The 17,854-nt window shown below is 47.3% G+C and overlaps 1 protein-coding gene across 4 annotated transcripts in view; it reads left to right on the plus strand.

Moving 5' to 3' along the window:
• EPHA1 (EPH receptor A1) overlaps positions 1 to 17,821 on the plus strand; it is a 121,243-nt gene extending 103,422 nt beyond the window's left edge. For 3 of the 4 annotated variants that reach the window (XM_055002267.1, XM_055002270.1, XM_055002269.1), the window contains 10 exons: positions 7,094 to 7,190; positions 7,346 to 7,401; positions 10,389 to 10,511; positions 10,610 to 10,795; positions 11,418 to 11,479; positions 12,145 to 12,354; positions 13,405 to 13,554; positions 13,914 to 14,107; positions 15,106 to 15,261; positions 16,766 to 17,821. In XM_055002267.1, coding sequence (XP_054858242.1) covers positions 7,094 to 7,190; positions 7,346 to 7,401; positions 10,389 to 10,511; positions 10,610 to 10,795; positions 11,418 to 11,479; positions 12,145 to 12,354; positions 13,405 to 13,554; positions 13,914 to 14,107; positions 15,106 to 15,261; positions 16,766 to 16,844 — 1,313 coding nt within the window. In that variant the 3' untranslated portion in view covers positions 16,845 to 17,821. The remainder of the gene's footprint in view (positions 1 to 7,093; positions 7,191 to 7,345; positions 7,402 to 10,388; positions 10,512 to 10,609; positions 10,796 to 11,417; positions 11,480 to 12,144; positions 12,355 to 13,404; positions 13,555 to 13,913; positions 14,108 to 15,105; positions 15,262 to 16,765) is intronic. The other variant, XM_055002268.1, reaches the window with a different exon arrangement.
• The last annotated feature ends 33 nt before the right edge of the window (positions 17,822 to 17,854 follow it).

Raw genomic sequence — 17,854 nt, forward strand, 5'->3', positions numbered from 1 at the left:
CCTCCTCAGAACATGGCAGCATATTCCCCCACTGGGCTTACCAAACCCTTACAAGGTTTTCCCCTCTCATGCGAGTTCAACCACTCGACCAGTTGCCTGTGGAAATTGTCAGTGCTGCCGATCTGCCCTCTACACGTCAGGTGTTTACTGCAGGAGACAACGGTGTAACTGTTCTTGGCAAACCCAGTTGCTGGGTGAAAATTCTCTACCACTCATAGTGGGGCGGGTCCAACCATCTTCCAAGGAGATGCTCCTCCAACTTGAGAGGTTCTTCCTCCAAGAGAAGAGCCGCTTAGTTTGGTGGGAGATTGGAGGAGGGCTTCCGACTTGAGCCAAAGGGAAACATGAGGCACAAATATTTAAATAAATAAATAAATAAATAAATAAATAAATAAATAAATAAATAAATAAATAAATAAATAAATAAATAAATAAAATGAACTTGGCCCAGTGGAGCGAAGAGACGGGGAGATTCCAACCTGGCACCCAGGCAAGACAATTAAGTCCAGCAAGGGCATCTGGGAATCAGGATGGGAGCAAGAAGCCAAAGGCAGCCGATAGATATTCTTTAATGATCTGAATGGAGTTCCAGAATGAAAAACGTGTTTGGAAAAGGACCCAGAGGACTCTCAGGATTGTGAGTTCAGTTGGGATCTGGACAAACCACCCACTGACAAGCAGTTCCAGCCTATATTGAATACTAACTATACCACCTGCAGACAAATTTGCCATTGCTAACATTGGGTGTGCACATATTAGCTGCCTATTTCCACCGTTTCTTCTACACTTCTCAAATGTCCTTATAAACCAAAATACAAAAGGAGCGATTGATTGAATTATGACAAATTGCAGGGAAAGAGCACAGTCTAGTAATTGCCTAGTTAGGTGGGGCTGAAATGCTTGGTCTGGGAAATTGAAATGCAGAGGGCAACAGCATGGTGCTTTTCCAGAGCTTGCTTATACCTGCCCTATGACCTGGCTCACTACAATGCGTGACACATGTAAGCAGCACCTGCACGCAGAGTCCAGCTTGCAGGGGGCCAATAACCTACAACCCTTACTCTGCAAAATGGGAGGTAAGGATTGCATATTAGTTTGTTTGTTTGTTTGTTTACTTAGGTCATTTATAGTCTGCCTTTCTCACTGAGACTCAAGGCAGATTGCACAGTGTGAGACAGTCAATACCAAGAACATTTCCAAAATAATGCCATAGGGTAAATAGATACAAGTTCACGAAGACACAGGTTTAGTAGGAGTAGTGAAGCCTTTGATTCCTAACTCATTAGCGGATCATCTGAGATCCCCTCCCTACAATACAGCCCTCCTAGCTGAGTAAAAAGCCTTTTTGAATAATTTGGTTTTGCATCGTTTGCGGAAAGCCAGGAGAATGGGGGCTATCCTGGCCTCCTCAGGCAGGCCCTTCCACAGGATGGAGACCAACACAGAGAAAGCCCATGTATGGGCTGCTGTTGATTTTGCTGATGTGCAGGGTGGCATCTGCAGGAGACCCTGTTCAGAACAACAAAGCTGTGGTGGAGGAGCATAGGGAGGGAGGTGATCCTGTAGGTATGCTGGACCAAGGCCGTGAAGAGCTCTGTAAGTGGTGGCCACAAATCGGGAAAACGGCAGTTTGTGGTTCATGAAAACCAATGAACCACGAACCACCATAAATTCACCCATGAACTGGTTCGTTCGGTTCATGGTTCATCACTTCAGGGCAGCTGCAGCACTTTCCCAGCTATTTGCATTTGCAAATAGCAAGAAAAGTTTCAAGCTTCCCACTCCGCTGCTTTTTTTCACCTGATGGGAGGAGGAAGAGGGAACTTGATGGGAGGGGAAGGAAGGGACCCCCTCCTCCCCCTCCCATCAAGTGAAAAAAGCAGGGCAGGAAGTTTGAAAGCAACAATTTTCTTGCTGCTTGCAAGTTGCAAGAAAAGTGTTGCTTTCCAATGCCTGTCACTTTTCAGCTGATGGGAAGGGTATCCCCCATCAGCTGAAAAAAGCTGCCAGCATTTGAAAGCAGCTCCCATCAACTGAAAAAAAGCTGCTTTCAAACGCTGGCAACATTTTTCAACTGAGGGGAGGGGGGATCCCCCTCCAATCACTTGAAGAAAAACTGCTTTCAAATACCAGCTGCTTTTTTCAGCTGAGGGGTTTGAAAGCAAATGGCAAGAAAAGTGCTGGTTTGAGCTTTGGTACCCGAAGCAGAAAACCCAAGGGGGTGCACACCTCTAGTGACACACCGAAAAATGAACCAAATGAACTGGCCTAAAGTTTGTCGCCGTTTGTCAGAAATGGGCTCTGACAAACCACCGGTTTTGCAAACCACAGACGGGCTTGGTTCGTGAGAAACTTTGGTTTGTATTTTGGTTCGTGCCCATCTCTAGTGATAACCAATAACTTGAACTGAGTACGGTAACTAATGGGTAGCCAATGGAGTGACTGCATGCTGGGAATGTTTTTCATGCTCCTGCTCACTCCTGATAACAGTCGAGCTGCAGCGTTTTGCACCTAGTTAGTTTAGATGGGAGACCTATATATAGTGTATTACAATAGTCAAGTCTTGATGTTAACATTGCCTGGATCCAGGTGGCCAGGTCGGCCAAGGTAAGAAGCCATTTTCCAGGTTAGGGAGAGGTGGTAGAAAGCATTTTTTTTGCTGCTGCCTTAACTTGCTTTCTAGTAATAGTGCTGGATCCAGTATAACCCCTGGGCTCTTAATTGAGTCTTCGAGGGTCAGACGATCTCCATAGAAAGTGGGTAGTACAATGTCCTTCAGGATCTCTTCCATCTTGTCTAGGTTCAATTTCAACGCGTTCATTTTCAGCCATTTCACCACAGCTGTCAGGCAGCAATCCAGGATTTCAACTGCCTCCTCTGGCGACCTGGATAGTGAGGTATAGAGTTGGGCGTCATCTGCATATTGATGGCATCCAACTCCATAGTTGTGAATGAGTTCGCCTAAAGGCTTTAAGTAGAGGCTGAGTAACATAGGAGATAAGATTGCACCCTGCGGGACCCCACAAGATAGTTCCCATTCTGGACATAGCTGATCTCTGACAGCAACCCTTTGAGTCCATTTCATGAGAAACTATTTAAACCAGTCCAGGGCACATCCCTGGATGCCCAATTCTGTCTCCAGATACTTCAACAGGATGGCATGGGCTACTGTGTCAAAGGCTGCAGATAGTTCCAGGAGGAGGAATAAGGAGGCATGGCCTTTGTCTATATTCAGATGGAGATCATCCACTAATGCTACTAGCGCTGTCTCTGTCCCAGGCCCTGGTCTGAAACCTGACTGGAAAGGGTCCAGAGCGCTAGAGTTATCCAAGAAAGTCTGGAGTTGGTCAACTATTGCTCTTTCAATCATTTTGCCCAGAAAGGGCAGATTAGAAACTAGATAATTGGCCACATCATTTTTGTCTAGGGATTTTTTTAAATCAGTGGATGGATAACTAGCTGTTTGAGCGGGCGGGGGAAGGTATCCTGAGTTAGCGATTGATTTACAATAGATCTCAGTGGTTCACTTATGTGGTCCTTACTTGATTTTAATAGCCAAGATGGGCAAGGATCAAGCACACAAGTAGTGGTTTTCATAGATGCCAGGATCCTGTTAAGGTCTGTCCTTGTAATTGGTTCAAAGCAGTCCAAATGTAGGCCAGATGGTGTATTAAGCATTTCTTCTATCTCTTCTGCATTGCAACTAGCATCTAGATCAGAGTGCATTTGTGCTATTTTATCAGCGAAAAACTTAGCAAAGGCGTCACAGCTGTTCCTGGGACTGTAAAGATTCAGATTTAGGAGATAGAAGGTGCCTGGATATCTTAAACAATTGGGATGGTTGTGAACTAGCTGGTGCAATGATTGCCAAGAAATATCACTTCTTTGCCATCTTCATCTCCACTTCATAGGTTCTCCAGTGGACTCTGTAGCATGCTCTATTAGTGTCTGCGTGAGTTTTTCACCAGCGTCTTTCTAGACATCTTCCAACCTTCTTTAGGTCAGTGAGCATTGTGGTAAACCATAGGGCTGGCTTCCATCCCAAAGGCCGGAGGGGTCGACAAGGAGCAATGGTGTCAATAGCTTCAAGGAGCTTTGCGTCCCATGTTCCTATTGCAACTTCCATGGAGCATGGAATTCTAAGATTCCCCAAGGCATTCTGAAATCTGGAAGGGTCCATGAGCCTTTGTGGGCAAATCATTTTAACTGGACCCCCCCCCCCATTTTATGGGGTGTTGGGGCCACTGGGTCTTTATGCATCAGGTTCTCTACAGGGAGGGAAGGACCACTCATTACATCAGCATATGTAATTGTGGTGGACGTTGGGGGAAACCGAGCACCATCTTACTCTCTCACCAAGCGTTCAGTTAGTCAGGAGCTCCCAACCTTGTTCTTCCTGAGGGCACTTTTGGATTTTTCAGAATACGTTGTGGGGGTCCCACTAAAGACCGGTTGCCATGTGGGATGCTGGAACAGACAGCAGGCTGTGTGGGTTCCCTCAGTTGGAAGAAAAGGCCACTCACAGATATGAACCGGAATTCTAATTTAAAATTGAGATGTCTTTCTGAAGCCCTGGGAAAATCGAATTTAGTGCAGCAATTACAACAGGTATTAAAGGATGAGGTGTGTGTCAGAGTGGAGTAGTAAGCACTGAGGCAGCAGATACAATCAGATTGAATGCAGCCAAGACATTAAATACACCTAGGGACTTTATTGTATCCTTTATGAGTTTAAAGGAAAGAAGCCATTCCATAAAGATTGTGGAAAGGAAAATGATTAATGATTGAAGGAACAGAAATATCGATTTTAAAAAGACCTATACCCTGAATTATTACAGAAAAGCAGTTCAGTTTAATGATGATGATGATAAAGAGAGGCCTGAATGATTACCCATCAGTAGAAGCACAGAAAAATTACTTCAGGCTGTGAAAAGAGAGCACATATTAAAAACGACCGAAACAAAGGCTGAATACAAGAAGAAACAGTTTGAGAATAGATTAAATGGCTGGAAGAACAAACCCTTACATGGGCAACATCTAAAAAATATTGAAAGAAAAAGTGACGTGGGCATGGTTGACGATGGGTACAATCAAGAAAGAAACTGAAGGTCTGATCTTCGCAGCACAAGAACAAGCATTGCGAACAAATGTTATGAAAGCCAAAATTCAGAAAACCAGTGAAAATCCACAGCTATTAGAATGGGGACAAAGAAAGAAGCAATTCTCACTGACAGATTTTCCCTTGAAAGATAAGAGGTTTCAGGAATTTAGAAAACATTCTGTAGCTCATCTTCTACTATGGAACCTATGGAAATTTTGCAGGAATTTAAATATTCCTAAACTCTCAGTAGAGGATGTATAATGGTTTGAATGATCAATTGCAAAAAAACCCCCATCAAATAATGGTTTAGGATTTACCAAGTAAGAAAGTCCAGGGTTAGACTAACATCCAGCTGAATATTATAAAAAGAAACTGAAAGAAAAATAACTTGCCCAGGATAAGAGAATGTTCGAGATGGAATTCAAGACCCATTCTCTTGTAACATTTACCAAGATGTAAAACTCCTTTATAAACGTGTGCTCTTTTATAAGAAATTATAGACGCAAACTAGATAAAGGTCACAGGACATCCTGAGAGCTGTGTTCAGAATATGTTGGGAACTTTACCAAATGAATGAAGCTTTGAAATGCAGGACTGCACCCCAGAATCCAGCACAGGCGTGCCAAAAATATGACTTCTCAAGCAGCTGCATGGCATAATGCGAGAGATGTTTTGCATGAGATCCAAGCATGCCTGCCCAACATCCTCTAGAACACTGCAAAAGCTCCTGGGAAGCCTTTGTCAAATGGCATGGTGCTTTCGAATGTTAAAATACCACAAGATCCGATTATGGCTCACAATATAGCGCATTATTCCAGCCCTTGGTAAAGGTGTTTTCTGAACAGTCTTAAAATCTGAACGTTAGCGCCTCTTAGAAAAATACCAATATAATAGGGTTGCTTACCTCTAGCTAGGGCCTGGGATCTCCCAGGATTACAGAGATCAATTACGCTGGAGAAAACAACTACTTTGGAGGGTGGAGTCTGTGGCATTATACTCTGCTGAGTTCCAGCCCCTCCCCAAACCCCACCCTCCCCGGGCTCCACCCCCCAAATCTCCAGGTATTTCCCAACTCAGAGCTGGCAATCCTTCTATCGTATCACCACAACAGCGGTGTAAACCCAACACAAGAGTCAAGGGTAGCTTTGCTTGATATTGTGACAGAGGGGTTTAGCTCTGCTTTGGGGAGAGGACAGCCTCTGGTGACGAGACCTTTCAGTCTGACCCCTGGAACAGGGCAAGCCAGTCTACGTGGAATCCTTTGTATGTGGGAAAGTTCTAACCTGATGGCTAGTCAGTGAAAGCCTGTTTGTACCTGAAAATTGAAAAGGGAATTCGTACCACAGTCTGAGGCCCTAATTAGCTTAAATTTTTGTGCCTCAGCCAGGCTTCACCTTTGTCACCTGTGCTGCTGAACTGTCCTTTAAAACCAATCTGCAAATAAATAAATAAATCATGTTTGTTATTTTTATAAGCCTCCTGCTTCAGTAATCTCTGAGTTTTTACTCCCCACAAAACTTGCCTCTCATGGAAGAGAATTCAAAGGCTTTATGCTTGCTACAATAAGAACATCTAGCAACCGAAGGGAAGGTTTACCTTTCGAAACAAACTTAGCCCTGCAAGTTTACAGAAGGTGCTGTGAAGTCAAGCCCAGAACATTAAGAGGTGATGGAGGCCACTGTTTCTGGATAGGAGCTCACTGCAGACATAGATTCCTCCTGGGGTTTTCTGAAGCACCGCCAGACCTAAGGAAATGAAGGAGAGCCAGAACCGGTGCTTGGCTTTGGAGAAGACGACAGAGGGCAACTCAGTGGGTGCCATGACACCCAAAGGCACCTCGTTAGGGATCCTTGCATGAAGGAAACAGGCGTTTACAGCGTAGGGCTGCTTCGAATATTGAAAGCAATCCAAAGACGATTTCTGAAGTGGCAGACACGGGCTTGGTGGCTTCATTCCTGTAACGATGTCAACCATTTCTCTCTTGTGCTTGCAGACACCGGGGTGCCTGCTGGAGGAGTGATCGTCTCCATTACCTTCGGAGTCCTGCTGTTTATTGGTCTGGTTGTGGGGCTTGTCATCTTCCGGCGAAGGTAGAGACAGCAGACCTCATGGGAGGGGGGCGGCAGCAGAGGAGTGGGAGCAGCCCCCCTGACTCAGACATCCTGCCAACAGGGCCCCGCTGCCTCCTCTCAGTTCCCCAGGATCATTTCTGTCTCCATCCTGATGTTTTCCTCGTCTCTTTCAGGCACGCTCATCGTCACCGAGCACGACCGAGTCATAATCACTCTGGCTATGACCGAGGTGAGCTTTCGAGGTCAGGGAAGGCAGAGCAACTGAAGAGAGGCTTATTTAGTTATAACTTCATGGCCCTTTATGGGCCAGGAGATCTCCCGACCATTTTAAAGCACTAGATGCCGCTTCTAGTGAAGGTGATCAAGGAGCGGAGGGGCAGAGAGAACAGGGTGCTTAAACCTGGCCATTTTTCTACTTGGTGGTGGTCCCCCCCTCACCTGATTTCCTCCTGTAGCTTTGATATTTGCAAGGGCAAACAGATTTGAAGCCCCTAAAGTGGGAAAGTGAGGTATAAAAAATGAAGGCCTTCTCCCATCACCACAGGTAGCAGACTGTGCTGTTCTAAAAGGGCTGTTTAGGTGTAACATGTAGAGTCTTTTCTATTCAGGGAACCTTGCAGGAACAGAGTGTTTAACCAGGACATGCACTTCTTGCAAAGCAAGTGCAACTCTGTGAGCAGCCCTCAGTGTGGCAGGATGCACTCTGCATGGACAAAGGGATCATTTCCACAAAGACATCTTACAGTGCAATCCTATGGTGAGTTACTCCAATGTAAGCCCATTGAAGTCAATGGACTTAGACTGGAATGACTCTCCATGGGGTTGCACTGTCCATGTACTTTCTTGTTTTGTGCAAATTCACCCACCAGAGTGCAAACCTCCCCCCCCCCCCCCGCAAAGATATCCTGCCCTTGAACATGAAAAGCCGCCTGGACTTGTTCAGCCCCACATTCTATTTCCATCAGTAGCCAGACCAGTCAGATGCAGGCCGGGCATGAAGGCGGGGGCCTCCCTCCTGCCCCACGGTCTCACCCTCGGAGGTATACTGCCTCTGGACTTGGAGGGTCTGTTTTTCTGCCGAAGGATATTCAGCTGAAGACTCGGCAGCTTTCAGCAATAAAGTCAAGCCTGATCTTGGGGTTAGATGCGCGGAGGGGAAGACACCAAAATTCAACGAGGAATTGCAAAAACCTGAACAAATCTCATTGAATATGTTGGCATGTTCTGTGACGTCAAGTCGCTTATGACTTATGGCAACCTTTAGAATTATGAGCTCCAAAACAGAATCATAGAATTGGAAGGGCCCTCCAGGGTCATCTAGTCAAACGCTTTGCACACAGCAGGAAATTCACAACTCTCTCCCCCCCCCCCACACACACACAGAGTGACCCCCCTGCTCCATGCCCAGAAGATGGCAAAACACCTCCAGGATCCCTAGCCAAACTGGCCTAGGGAAAATTGCTTCCTGACCCCAAAATGGTGATTGGCCTTACCCTGGGCATGTAAGAAGGGGCCACGAGAACTAAGCCCTGATGTAACCCTTCCTGCCCTCCCCCTCATGATCTGCCCAGGTTCACAGACTCTGCATTGCTGTCAGATGGCCATCTAGACTCTGCTTAAAAGCCTCCAAAGAAGGAGAGCCCACCACCTCCCGAGGAAGCCTGTTCCACTGAGGACCGCTCTAACTGTCAGGAAGTTCCTTCTAATGTTTAGCCAAAAACTTTTGATTTAATTACAGTCCATTGGTTCTGGTCCGATCTTCTGGGGCAATGGAAAACACATCACCTGTATATGACAGCCCTTCAAGTACAACCTCTCAGTCATCTCCTCTCCAGGCTAAATATTCCAAGCTCTTTCAACTGTTCCTCATAGGACTTGGTCTCCAGACCCCTCATCATCTTTGTTGCCCTCCTCTGGACACGTTCCAGCTTGTCCATATCCTTCTTAAATTGTGGTGCCCCAAACGGAACACAATACTCTAGGTGAGGTCTAACCAGAGCAGAGTAGAGCGATACCATCACTTCCCGTGATCTGGACACTATACTTCTGTTGATACAGCCCCAAATCGCATTTGTCTTCTGTCATTGTCTCATCACTAACAGCCTTGCTCAAATCTCGCAAACTGAAGGCCATGACTTCTTTATTGAGACAAACCATCTCATTTTGGGTCTCTTCCTTTCCCTATTGCCTTCAATTTTTCCTAGCATTACTGTCTTTTCTGCTGAGTCTCATCTTCTCATGAAATGACCAAAGTACAATAGCCTCAGTTTAGTTGTTTTAGCTCTTAGGTAGAAATCAGGCTGGATTTGATCTAGAACCCGTTTATTTGTTTTTGGCAGTCTATAGTATCCATAACACTCTCCTCCAGCACTACATTTCAAATGAATTAATTTTCTTCCTGTCAGCTTTCTTCATTGTCCAACTTTCTCATCCAGATATACCATAGTATGGATTATCTTAACCTCGGTCTTCCTCCAGCAAAACGTCCTTATCTTTAAGGACCTTTTCTAGTTCTTTCACGGCTGCTCTTCCAAGTCTCATTTGATTTCTTGGTTACAGTCTCCTTTTTGGTTGATGACTAATATGCTTAAATAAGCTTTAAGTAATTTAATAGTTTTAATAAAATGAAATGCTAGGGTTTTTTAAAGATATGTGGAAAGTGCTTGTCACTTATCCCAGAAGTTTTATAGTCCACTGGAGCAGGGGACAGCTGAGCAGAACTCGGCCTGCTTGCCTCCCCTTGCATTTCTGTAAGCAGAGGATCTGCGGTGCAATCCTATGCAGAGGTCTCTCCAATCTAGGTCCATACAGATCAATAGATTTAGAATGCGGCAACTCTACATAGTGTTGCACCGCTGGAGCTTTAAATAGCTGACCGAGCTTGGAAAATCCCCGAGGGGGGCAGCCTCTAAGGAGCTGCAGTCCTCCGCTCTTTGGGGCTACAGCCTTTGAGTGAATTTATCCTGCAAACTTGCTCGTTTTCTTTTGCAGCTGCAACACACGCACACACACACACTATTCTGCCTAATATCTCAGGCCGTAATCTTGAAGATCCCTGCTTGAAAACAGGTTCTGTGTATTTACCTCCGTGGGATTGCCTTCTCAGTCAACTGGTTGCAGACTGAAATGTTAGGAGTGCTCCTCTGTTTTGATCCAGCAGAGTTTTGCTGTCTCTTGAAATCTTGGCAGAGAAATCATTGCCTGTTTTCTTGACAGATGAGATCTGGTTGAAACCTTACGTAGATCTGCAGCCCTACGAGGATCCCAGCCGTGGAGTCTTAGAATTTACAAAGGAGTTGGATCCTTCTCTAGTCAACATTGAGACTGTTATTGGTGAAGGTGAGAAAGCATCTTTGAGTCTTACCACTTGCATCTCCAAAGAGCCTCCGTTCACTGTTCCCATCTTAACCACCCACTTTCCTTTGTATGCTCCACAGGGGAGTTTGGGGAGGTCTATCGGGGCACTCTCCACTTAGCAGGGAAGGAACGTGGTGTTGTGGCCATCAAGACCCTCAAGTCAAGTTACTCAGACTCGACTTGGTGGAACTTCCTGCGTGAGGCAACCATTATGGGCCAGTTTAATCACCCCAACATAGTGCGATTGGAGGGAGTCGTCACAAAACGTAAGTGCTCCGTGAGGATGGAAAGGTCCACTTAAGTGACAGCATCAGCCGGGAATTACTGGTGTTTGCGAATGCCTGCAGGGAGGAGTCAGGGTGCTGCTTTCAGGACAGCGGGTCTTTGGTTCATTTGGTGTTGCGATAGGAGATTTTTGCAGCCAGAGCTGACCATCCTATTGGGGAGGGCGAGGCAGCAGATGCTGTGACAATAGAACAGCAAATAGTTATTAACATTGCTAAGGAGTATCATTTGGAATTTCTGCCTTGGGTCTTGACTGTCTCATTTTGCAACAGGGAATCACCAAAAAACATGAGGCTGTTGGAAGACATTCCAGTATCCCTTGGCTGGCTCTCTTGCTTTGCATGTAGAAGGCCCTAGGTTCAGTCCCTGACATTTCCAGTAAAAAGGTTTTCAGACTGGGGAATGATCATGCTTTTGACTATGGGGAAACCACTGGCAAGCAGAAGAGACAAAGCAGACTAGAGGGTCTGCATAAGGGAGCTGACTCCCCCTAAGGCCGTTTCATAGGTTCGTAAAGTGAAAATGGGATGGAAACGCGGGTGTGAAGGCTCCAAAAAGGCAGCAAAAGAAGAACATGCCTAATTTTTTTTCTTATCTTTCCAGGAAACCCCATGATGATTATCACCGAGTACATGGAAAACGGAGCTCTGGACACTTTCTTACGGGTGAGGGGCTGCATTTCTAGTTGGTGCAGGAATCTGCCAGCTACTGCCAGTCACGGAGGCCATTTGCCTCTTAGCCACAGTGCTTCAGACTGCCGGAGGACAAACCACACAAGTGAAAATCCCTCCATATTAAACCATTCCCTGGACTAGAAAAGGGGAAGGGTTACTCTCGATCACTTCCTCTTAGCAACTGTTTTCTGTGCAGGGAATTTTTTCCGTCTGCAATCCCCAGTTGGATCCAGAAATAGACCAGCCCAAGCACAGGTTTATCTATTTAAGTGAGAAATGGTCTAAGAGAGGGAAGGAAACTGCATTTTGCTCACAATTTTTGTAGGGGGAAGCAAGTCTCTTAGATCAGGATTGGACAGTTTGTGGCATGGGGGGGGCAACCCCTTTGCAGCTGGTTTTGCAGCTTGGTTAGGACTGTCAGCATCATGCAAGCCACAGTTTATCACTGGTTTTGGCTTGGTAGGCAAAAAACTGAGCAGACTTGCCTTAGCCGAGATCTGAGGCCCTTTGGCTACCGCTGCAGACTTGGTGGCTGCGCCAGTTAACTGCAGGTTCTCCGCTCTGATTCAAGAGCGCCTGCAAACAACCAGTCGCAATGCAGCACAACACTGAGGCTCATCTTTGGCCATGCATGTCGCTCCCTCTGTCATTCGCAGGAGAACGTGGACAAGTTCAGTCCGGTGCAGCTAGTCACCCTGCTGCAGGGCATTGCCTCGGGGATGACCTACTTGTCAGACCGCAACTACGTCCATCGAGACTTAGCAGCCCGTAACATTCTGGTATCTCATAACCTTCAGTGCAAAGTATCTGATTTTGGTCTTTCCCGAATATTGGAAAATGATGTGGAAGGAACGTACGAAACAAAGGTAATGTGGAAAGAAGCTGGATGGGGCAGGTGGTTTCCCTTGCTAAAGGGTGCCATGAATGCGTCTCAGGGCAAATTGAGAGCAGGGGGGAGACTGCAGACCTTCAGGATGACTGAAGCCTCACAGACGGGCGCTCCTGTAATTTCACACTCAGTAACACATTTCTGGGGCCTAAATCCCCTGTAGCAAGGAAGCAGTGCAGCCTTCTACTATGAAAGACGACCAAACAGGAGACCAGTCACTGAGATTATATTTCATTGACAGGAGACTGAACATCTGTCCCATTTGACCCCATTTAAGGGGCTCTGCTTCCTTCCGGTTTCACAAATTGTGTAACAGATGTGCATACCAGAGAATTAAACCCCTGCTCGGCTAGCGGTCTTGCTTCTTCTCCCACATTTGCAGCATGCAATCCAACCCAGTGAAGGGGTGGGGGGCTGTGCATGCAGATGTTCCTAGGTTACGCCCCACTATCTCCAGGTGGCAGGTGATGCAAAAGACCCCCCCCCAGACCCTGGGGAGCTGTTGCCCATCTGAGGAGAGACTACTGACTTGGATGGACCCAGGCTTTGGATCGCTATAAGGCAACTTCATTGAGTGTTCAACCTTTATTTTAAACTTTGGAGTACTATGGGTTTGTTTATCCATTTATATATTTGTTCTTTGCCCATTTTTAAGAAGTGCAAAACTACTCCTGGGAGCAGGAGGTGGAATAATAACCTAAACATCAATGTTCTTTTCGCCTTTCACAAGATGAGAGATTATTACTGCCAAAAGGTCAGCTGGCACCCATCCCAGTTGGTTCATGACCTTGTATGCTTCTGCCCGAAAGGTGCTTTCCGGAGGTGAATGTCACTATTCAAATTCCACCTCAGTGAAAACCAGCATGACTGAGAGGGAGGGACAACACAACAGAACTTCTTGGGCCATTGAGGGTTATTTTGCTAGGAAATGTAGAAATAAAGGACATTGCAATGCCAAGTGGCATCTTGCCCAGATTAAAGGCTGAGCGATGTGCTTGCATCTCAGCTCCGACCTCTCTTTCAACAGGGCGGCAAGATCCCTATCCGGTGGACCGCTCCGGAAGCCATTGCTCATAGAATCTTCACCTCAGCTAGTGACGTGTGGAGCTTCGGCATCGTCACGTGGGAGGTGTTTTCATATGGTGACAAGCCATATGGGGACATGAGTAATCAGGAGGTAAGAGGGCAAAGACGGAGGCACACCTTTTGAGCAAGCAGATTTGGAACTAAAGTGGAACCAGGCCTACAGAAATGCATTTGCTTCCGGACCCCTGGCAGCATCATTCTCCTAGGACACATCCTACCAATTTCTAGCTCTTCCCTTCATGGAATGACCAAGACTAGTAGCTGGCCAAAAGCCCTTCTGTTATTGACCTGTATACCTCTTGTGAGTTGTGGACTTTCTGCATTGCAAAGGGTTCCCTGGATTTGTCCAGAACATTCCTGAGAAAATAACCACACCCTTGCTTCGCATGTCTGTCTCCTCTTGCAAAATGCTTTATCCACTCAGTGATTTCTCATCATTTACCTGGGCAGGTGATGAAAAGCATAGAGGATGGGTACCGGCTCCCACCACCCGTGGACTGTCCCTCCATCCTTTATGAGCTCATGAAAGTGTGCTGGTCATACGATCGGGCACGGAGGCCCCGTTTCCGGGAGATCCATGCTCAACTGGAGCACTTCATCGCCAGCCCACATTTGCTTCGGACTGTGGCAGACTTCGACCCTAGGTAAGTGTGCAGGGCAACGCTGAAGAGCAGCAGCACGTTCTGCTCTGCTCTTTAAAAAAAATCTGGCCCAGGAAAAGCGAAATTCTCCAGCCTTAAAATGTATGCCATCGCTTGTATTTTCTTATTTGCAGCTGTTCGAGGCCACTTGAGCAACAAGTAATTATTAACAGTATTATTAACAGTAATTAAGTTATTAACAGTAACAGAAATCTATTTTCTTATTTTGCATAATTATTATTTGATGTAGCTCAGAATTGCTAGTCACAGGGAGGGAGCAGGAGATATGCAGAAAGCTGCAACGCTCCTCCCTGGCGGTCTCATCTAGATACCCTCAAGGGACCCACAACTCAGCCATATCTCGATCTTGACTGGAGGTGAAGCGGGCTGACCCGTGACATCGTCATGTGCTCCACCTCGGTTCCGCTCCCCATTCTGGAGAGGGGACAGAAGGTTCTGCCACAGCAGCATGTCAGAACTCCTCCGAGATGCTGCAGTTGCTATGACAACTGCAAGCCACACCTCTTGCCCCCGGCTTATGGGAGGTGGTGCTGAGAGCCACGCAAAACGGCTCCCGGAGCCGCATCCTGCACGCTGCTGCTGTTGGCCCCGAGATCTGAGCAATTATGAACCTGCACCCTTTTACTCCAAAGCTTGGGTGGCTTGATGGCTAGAAACATGACTTTCTTTAAAAACAAAATGAAGCCAGAAATTCTCTGGCAGCTGAATTCTATACCAACCACTGCATTTGGCATTTCCCCCATACTTGTGTGGAATCTTACCACATGCTGCTCTTCGGAAATGAATGTGCCACCACCTTCCTTGAGCCCAGACACGATGCAGTGTTTCCTCACCTACATAGCAAAGCATGACAGCTCCAGAGGCTGCCCCTCGATGTAGGATGCCACGCCCGGCTCTCCAACCAAGAGGAGGTATTTTGCTGTAGCCCATTCAGAGGGGAGCACCACACTTGACCTCAAAGTGTTTTCCTGGCTCTCTAGGGTGACACTCCGGCTCCCCAGCTGCAGTGGCTCTGATGGGATCCCCTATCGGTCTATTCCTGAGTGGCTGGAGTCCATCCGCATGAAACGGTACATCATCAACTTCCGCACAGCTGGCCTGAACACCATGGAATCCGTCCTGGAGCTCTCTGCTGAGTAAGTGCAGGCTCCTTGGCTGGGGGGCTGGCCGTGTGAGCTTTTGAGCAGCTGTGGTGCTGCTCAACAGGTGTCCAGGAATCTCTTGAAGTCAGAATCCTAAGAGCCTGCCCCCCGCCCCGGCTCCTGAGCTGACATCACTCTCCAGATCCCAAGAGCCCCCATCCATCTGTTGCTTCATCCCCATTTAATTCCACATGTGAGTACTAAAATGCAGTCATAGGTGTCCATCTTCTGGTTGGGCCTGCTCTTGCACCTTGAAGCTTTTCCTGACATGAGGATAAGGAGGAGGAAGAAGCCTCAACTGTTGGAACTACTCAGCGACAGGCTGCCATGGAAGGTATAGGGGCGCCAAAAAGAAGAGAGAACCCTTAATTGTCCTGCAGTCATTGCCTGCATTCTTTGCACAACTAAGGTTCTTTCCTTCCAGTGCAAGCTGCAACACTGGACCCTTCGCAGCTGCCCTGCCCTCCCATTCCAGATCATTCATGGGCTAGTTAGATAGCACTGGTCCCAACATAATAGTCTGCTGGAAAAGGCCACTGCCTGCCTACTTACTTTTGCAAAAAAAAATAAAATCCTCTTTGCTCTACAATCAGGTACCAGCCCATCAGAGGACTGGTAACTGCTTAAAAGAACCGTACAGTATCTACGGAGAGATGTTGTCAGGCCCGAGTGTCTAGCCACCCTCTAGTTTCTGTGGTGCGGTGGGGGGCAGCTGTTTTGTAGAGAAGCACAGGATGGCTGCCTTGGGACTGACCTCCCCTTCTCCTTCCTTTGTGCATGAGGGAACTCTGAATCAGAAAAGAGGTAACCCTCCTCCCCTCCCCAGCCCTACGTTTTGTGAGAATTGAAGACCGTGTCATTGTGAAGTCGCAGATCGGCCAGGCGCTGCAGGTTTCTTTGGTGCTCCAAAAACTTGCAGAAGCTGCTTGCAGAGAAGTGAGCATAGAAAAGAGCGCATGCAACACCAGCAATGTGAAGAAATTGTAAGCTCCTACCCTCCAAAAAGTTCACTAATTAATTAACAAGGATCAACTAAATGTTTAGAAAAAAATCTCAAATTGTTCTGTAAGAAAAATATACTAGACACACAGAATCAACTGCTGTTCAGGAGCATGATAAATACACCAATTCTATTTTGAACTGATGACTAAAGCACGACATTTTGATATACAGATTTTAAAAAATATCCTAACGCACAACTTTTACTCTCTGTACAATGTTTCCCTCTGGCCCCGCTGCTTGCTTATTCTGGCAAGACAGCCACTGGCCGTGACATCAGACAGAGATTCCGATACTTGGGCTAAGCCAGTTCCGTTCCTTGATCTTCGTATCATTTGGAGGAAAAACTTTAGTGGAAGTGTCTCCCAAGGGTCAGGAAGGAAGGAAGGTGAACAGAGGTGGAGGGCGTGGGGCTCCTTTGTTCCAAGCCCCCCTGCCGTTCCTCACTGTGGCAATGCCCTGCCCCCCCCCCAATCTTTCCCCCTTTCTTTCCGTGCAGGGACTTGAAGCAAATGGGTGTGACTCTTCCTGGGCACCAGAAGCGAATCCTGTGCAGCATCCAGGGCTTCAAGGAATAAAGGGCCCACAAGGCACCAAGCTGTCACCGGGCACAAGACCACTGCGCCAGCTAAGGAGCAGCGACCAAGAGGAAGAAGAGAGGGGTGGGGCGAACCAAACCAAACTTGCACCAAGTTCTGCGTCTACCCTGGAGAACCAGATTCTCAGAACCAGCAGCAGCAGCTTCGGCCTCCATGGCACTGAAATGGTCCCTCAAAAGGGTTGGGGCTTGAGCTGGCCCAGGACGGACGCCCGCCGAGTAGGAAGATCCCTGTGCTCTTGAGCCAGAAATTGGCATCACGCCAGGCACTGGTTGCTTTCCTTTCCTACCCCTCCGTCTCGCCCACCCCCACTTCATTCTCGAGCTTCCAAACGTGCCTCACCTGGCTCATTTCCTATCTGCCAAGGAAGCGACAGATGCTTGGAGCCTCCAGAGGCCAAAGCCGCCTTGGCCAGGCAAGATGCATCTAACCCCGAGGGCCTTCTTCAAACAGCCGATCCCGCAGACGCAGGAAGGACCTGGGTGTTGTTGGGGGGGGGGTGTCAGTGAGGAGGGGGGGGGAAGGGACACCCCTCAGCACCAAGAGGCTTGGGGGGGGGGCTGAGGCCTTCCCTCTTGGCTCGGTGGCCCCTGCACAGAAGAACTCAGGCCCAGGGCAGCAGGCCTCAGACCCCCCCTCGGTTCTCTCGCCCGAAATCTAACCTCATCAGGGGAGGCAGCTTGTTTACAGCAGGACAGCACTTGCTCCCAAGAACTTTGCTTCCTCAAGTTGAGGGCCTGCCTAAGTATTTAAAATGTCAGGGGGGAGATAGCCCAGACTTGGGAAATAGGTTGTATGTATGATTTTGTAAATAAACTCACAATGCATATATATGCATTAATAGAGGAGACGGCCCTTCAATATCAAGCTTCCCCCATCCCCCACACACTCACATACAGTCATTTGGCAAAACCAAGGTTAGAGAAAGGGCGAAGAATGCTGTGTGAGAGAGCAACAGTTGCAGACCTTTCCTCATCTTTTCCAACCCA

Source organism: Eublepharis macularius, chromosome 18 (assembly GCF_028583425.1).
Source record: "Eublepharis macularius isolate TG4126 chromosome 18, MPM_Emac_v1.0, whole genome shotgun sequence".
Taxonomy (NCBI): domain Eukaryota; kingdom Metazoa; phylum Chordata; class Lepidosauria; order Squamata; family Eublepharidae; genus Eublepharis; species Eublepharis macularius.